The 4349-nt window shown below is 49.9% G+C and overlaps 1 protein-coding gene across 1 annotated transcript; it reads left to right on the top strand.

Moving 5' to 3' along the window:
• Window positions 1–1695: 1695 nt before the first annotated feature.
• Window positions 1696–3391, top strand: LOC147709118 (uncharacterized). The gene is made up of 2 exons (XM_086925437.1): window positions 1696–2116; window positions 2391–3391. Exons 1-2 carry the CDS (start codon window positions 1696–1698, stop codon window positions 3389–3391), a joined length of 1422 nt encoding a protein of 473 aa, XP_086781563.1.
• The last annotated feature ends 958 nt before the right edge of the window (window positions 3392–4349 follow it).

Raw genomic sequence — 4349 nt, forward strand, 5'->3', positions numbered from 1 at the left:
GACTCTGTCAACGGGCCGCTGCCTGCAAAGCATCGAGGGACAACGCAATGCAATGCTTCCTTTTCTGCACCGCGACGATCACCGGAACCGGCTCGCACATCCATGCCGGCCGCCCCAAGTAAAAGGTACTGTGACTGAGTCTGTCGACATTTCAGTGGGCCCGTACCAACGCGGTCCGCTGGATTTGCTAGACTCTGTTATTCTCAACAACGCTGTAGCCCGTCCGGGCTACTGACTCGCACAGAACCTTGGTTTAAGCCTTTTTAACCGGAACTCTTGAAAGCTAATAGTACTGTGGATTCTTTTTGTCGTTTATTGGTCTTGTGGCAACTCTATATAAAATATACCTATTTTTGATATAAAATCTTGTGTGGTGTCCATTTGTTGTATTGTCACTGGGTTACTGTATATGGTTACAAATGCTTAATTTACAACGCCTATGAAATAAGCCTTAGTGCACGTGCCAAGCTACCTAGAGGGTGAGCAGGGGTTATTTTAGGAGGGTATTCCCCTTATACTGACTAGAGGAGAGGGTCCCTATCTGTCACAAGTACCTACCTGTGCCAACTAGAGACCCCCAATTCTAACAACCAGCTCCAACAAGGTTTTTCCTGAACCCTGCTAGTGGCATCTGCTGGAGTAAGTATTGACCCCCCAAGTGCTATTCCTGAGGTCTTTGAACCCTTCACTGTTTTAAAGTATACTCCTTTTAAAATACTGAGAAACTTGGGACTTACAAATGTTGTGGCTCCAAAGGTCCCTGGAGGACCGGAATTCTGTACCGAAGATTCTGTTTGCTCTTGCTCTAAGGTTTTCCACAGTAGCGAATCCATTTCAGTGGGTTGTTGTAGAGAAGTTATCTGGCCTCAGGGAACCCTGTTCGGCTACAGCTTTCAGCTTTGTCATATTGGAGAGATCTGAGCTACCAAAAAGTGTCTAAGTCCAAAGGTAGAAATCTCCACAGAGCAAAAGCACAGAAAGTATCCAGCCAACGAAGAACCTTCCTGGGGCGCAGATTCTACATTTCCTTTGCTCTGAGCTTTTCTCCCAAAAGTCAAAGGCTTTACCAGGACTTTGTCCGACAGCTATTCGGCCTTGTGGAGCCCATCTCAGACACAGTGTGCGGCTTGCCCCACTGAAGATTTTGGACTTCTATTTCAGAGACCTTGGGCCCGATGTAGGTAAAACGCATTTTCCGATTTTAAAATACCGAATCGTACCGAATCGGTATTTTGAAATCAGAAAATGATATGTAGATAAAAAAAATCGGAAAAATACCGAATCGTTAGTAATCGGTATTGTGATTCGATACGTACCGAATCGGCATTTACCGAATTGGAATTTACCGATTCGGCTACTACCGATTCAGCAAATACCGATTCGGTAATCGCAATACACCCCCATGGCCAAAAGGCCCATAGGAATGCATTGTAAATACCGAATCGGTATTTACCAATTCAGTAAAATCCGAAATGGTAAAATCCGAATCGGTAAAAACCGAATCGTGAAATGCCGATTCGGCAAGCAAGTAAAACTGAAACCAAAGACATCAGCCAATGAGGTGGAACCACCCTCCCCCACCCTAGCAGGGAGTGGCTACCCAGGCAGGTGCAACTCATTAGAACTTTCTGGAGAGGCAGCCTGAGCTGAGCATTCACAGTGAGCAGCAGTGGTAGCAGTATCTCTCTGTGAAACATGGCAAGCAACTCTGAGACCCAGAAGGCAGAGCGCAAGAGGAAGGCCAAATTCAGCACCATGGAGCTGCAAGTGTTGGTGGAGGAGGTGGTGAGGGTACACAGGCAGCTGTTTGGGAGGCTGTCCCTCACTGTCCCTGAGAGCACTAAGAGGAGGCTGTGGAGTGAAATTGGAGAAAAAGTAAACGCTGTTGGTGTCACCCCCAGGAGCCTGGATGACCTCAAGAAAAGGTTCTACGACATCCGTATCCTCACAAAGAGGAAACTGGCAGAGCTGCAGAAGCAGGCAGGACTTACTGGTGGAGGCAGGAACCCGGCGCCACACCTCACTGACCTGGAGGAACTTGTGGTGACTACCATTGAGAGGGAGAGTGTGGTGGGAGTTGGGGACCTGGATAGCTCAGCCAGAGCTACAGCTAAAGGTAAGAAGCATGCGCATCTTGACACACCCTACCAGACACCTCCCCTTTAGACCCAATGCACAGCCAAACCCCAGCCCAGTACTTCTACCAACAGACATGAGAAATGCATCATGGTAAATGTAGTCAGCAGAAGTAGGCAAAAATGCCAGTGCAGAAGCATAATGAAAAGAACTGTAAAACTGAATCAAAGTATTTGAAATGATATGTGCAATGCTTTAATTGTAGTGACTGTAATACATCAGCACTCAATTCACAAATGCTTCTTTATACCTAGGGGCACCATCAGGCGGAGGAGCAGGAGCTACTCAAGCACCAGCACCAGCACCATCTGCCAGTGCGGTGGCAGGGTCAAGCACCAGTCTACCAGCACAGGAGGAGGAGGAGGAGAACAGCAGTGCCCTGGGAAATGAGGAAGACACTGGACATACCCTCACATTTCCACACTCCCCCCGACTGTCTCTAACGCCCCCACTGCAGTTCTCCCCGGAGAACTCACCACCACAGAGCCACCCTGCACCTGCCACATCTCCTGCCAGGAGTATAATTGTTGCTCCATTAAACCCCATGGAGGGAGCAGCGGGTCAGGCTCCAGCTAGCAACCCAGTTACACCTGTGGCACCCCAGCCCACACAGCAGGGCAGCAGCAATCCCCGGAGGCCAAGAACATCCAGCAGTGCACTTCCAGCACGGGAGGGCAGCGTGTTTCAAGGGCTGGAGGGCAGTATGGTGAAGATCCAGAGGATGCAGGCGAAATCAATCTTGGCCTGCCAGCGCCAGTTGCGGGTGCATAACCTGCAGATGGGGGAGATGGCACAGGGGTTCAAGACATTTGTTGAAAGCAACAAGGACATTACAACAGGTCTTGGGCGAATGACCACTGCCATCACCCAGCTCTGTACAAAAATGGATGAACACAAGCTCTCTCGCCGCAGGGATGCCCGCGTGCAGAAAAGGGCTATCAACCGCCTTGCTGCTGCTACCGCCCAGCTATGCCAACGTGGGGCAAACATGGAGGCCAGCCTCACCCAGAACACGGCAGAGGTGACTAGGGACATGGCCCGCATTACCACCGCCATGGAGGCACTTATCATTTCGAACACTGTTGTTAATCCAGCCCTGGACCTGGGCGAGGCTGGGGACAGCAGCAGCCGCAGCAGCCCGGCCAGCGCAGTGTCTGAGCCGCGTCGGACCAGCAGCCACTCAGCTGAGGCTGCTGGACATGCAGAAGGGGGTGAGGCACATCCTAGTGGGGCTGCTAAGCGCAGCAAGAAATAAGACTGCCAGGGAGGGTGAGGCAACCCAGACAATTGACATTTACCCACATATTGTTTACCTTTTCTTTTGTTGCACATCAGTGCAGTAACGTTGTTGCAACATTATTAAATATTTCTTTTTCTAACATCCATTGACCTGTCTGTGCATCTGTACTCACTCAGAAATAGTTTTCTGCAATCTCCTCACGTCTGTATCTGCCATCACTTGGCGTAGACACCCCAGCAGGTTGTGTTTGTGGCACAGCAACGTCGTAGTCATGGTCCTCGTAGTCTGACAACTCCACCTCAGTGCCCTTCTTCACCGCAAGGTTGTGCAACATTGCACAGACAGATATGATCTTGCTGCAGGTGATGGGGGTATACTGCCTTGCACCCCCACTCTTGTGCAAGCATCTGAATCTGCTTTTCCAGACGCCAAAGGTCCGTTCAACTACATTCCTTGTGCTTTTGTGGGCCCGGTTATACCTCCTTTGGCTGGGTGTAGAGGGGTTGAGGTAGGGGGTGACTATGAATGAGCGGAGGGCATATGCACTGTCGCCTAGAAGGAAAAGGGGTAACATTACTCACATGCATACATGTATTTTACTTAGCTACTTTGTGTTATGGGGGTCTGATGATGTGTCTCACCTAGGAGGTATCCTTCACCAAATTCGCCAGCCGTCAGCCGTGCATAGATGCCGCTCTGTTGAAAAATGTAGGAGTCGTGGGTACTCCCTGGGAATTTTGCTACCAGGTCTGTGATGGTGCACTTCGCATTGCAGATCACCTGAACATTGATGGTGTGCGTAGACTTCCTATTGCGGTATATGTATTCTGTGTCAGCAGGGGGGCAAATCGGAATGTGTGTGCCATCTATACAGCCGATGATTTTGGGCGATTGTGCCATCTGGTAAAAGTCGGCTTTTGTTTGTACCAGTTCCGCGTGGGTTGCAGGGAAAGAGATGTATTGGTCCATCCTC

Source organism: Lissotriton vulgaris, chromosome 6 (genome assembly GCF_964263255.1).
Source record: "Lissotriton vulgaris chromosome 6, aLisVul1.2, whole genome shotgun sequence".
NCBI lineage: Eukaryota > Metazoa > Chordata > Amphibia > Caudata > Salamandridae > Lissotriton > Lissotriton vulgaris.

Excerpts from the sequence above, each read along its gene's own strand:
- LOC147709118 (XM_086925437.1), top strand. The coding sequence starts at position 1,696 with ATGGCAAGCAACTCTGAGACCCAGAAGGCAGAGCGCAAGAGGAAGGCC. Across the intron at positions 2,117-2,390 it reads AGCCAGAGCTACAGCTAAAG|GGGCACCATCAGGCGGAGGA; the intron begins GTAAGAAGCATG and ends CTTTATACCTAG.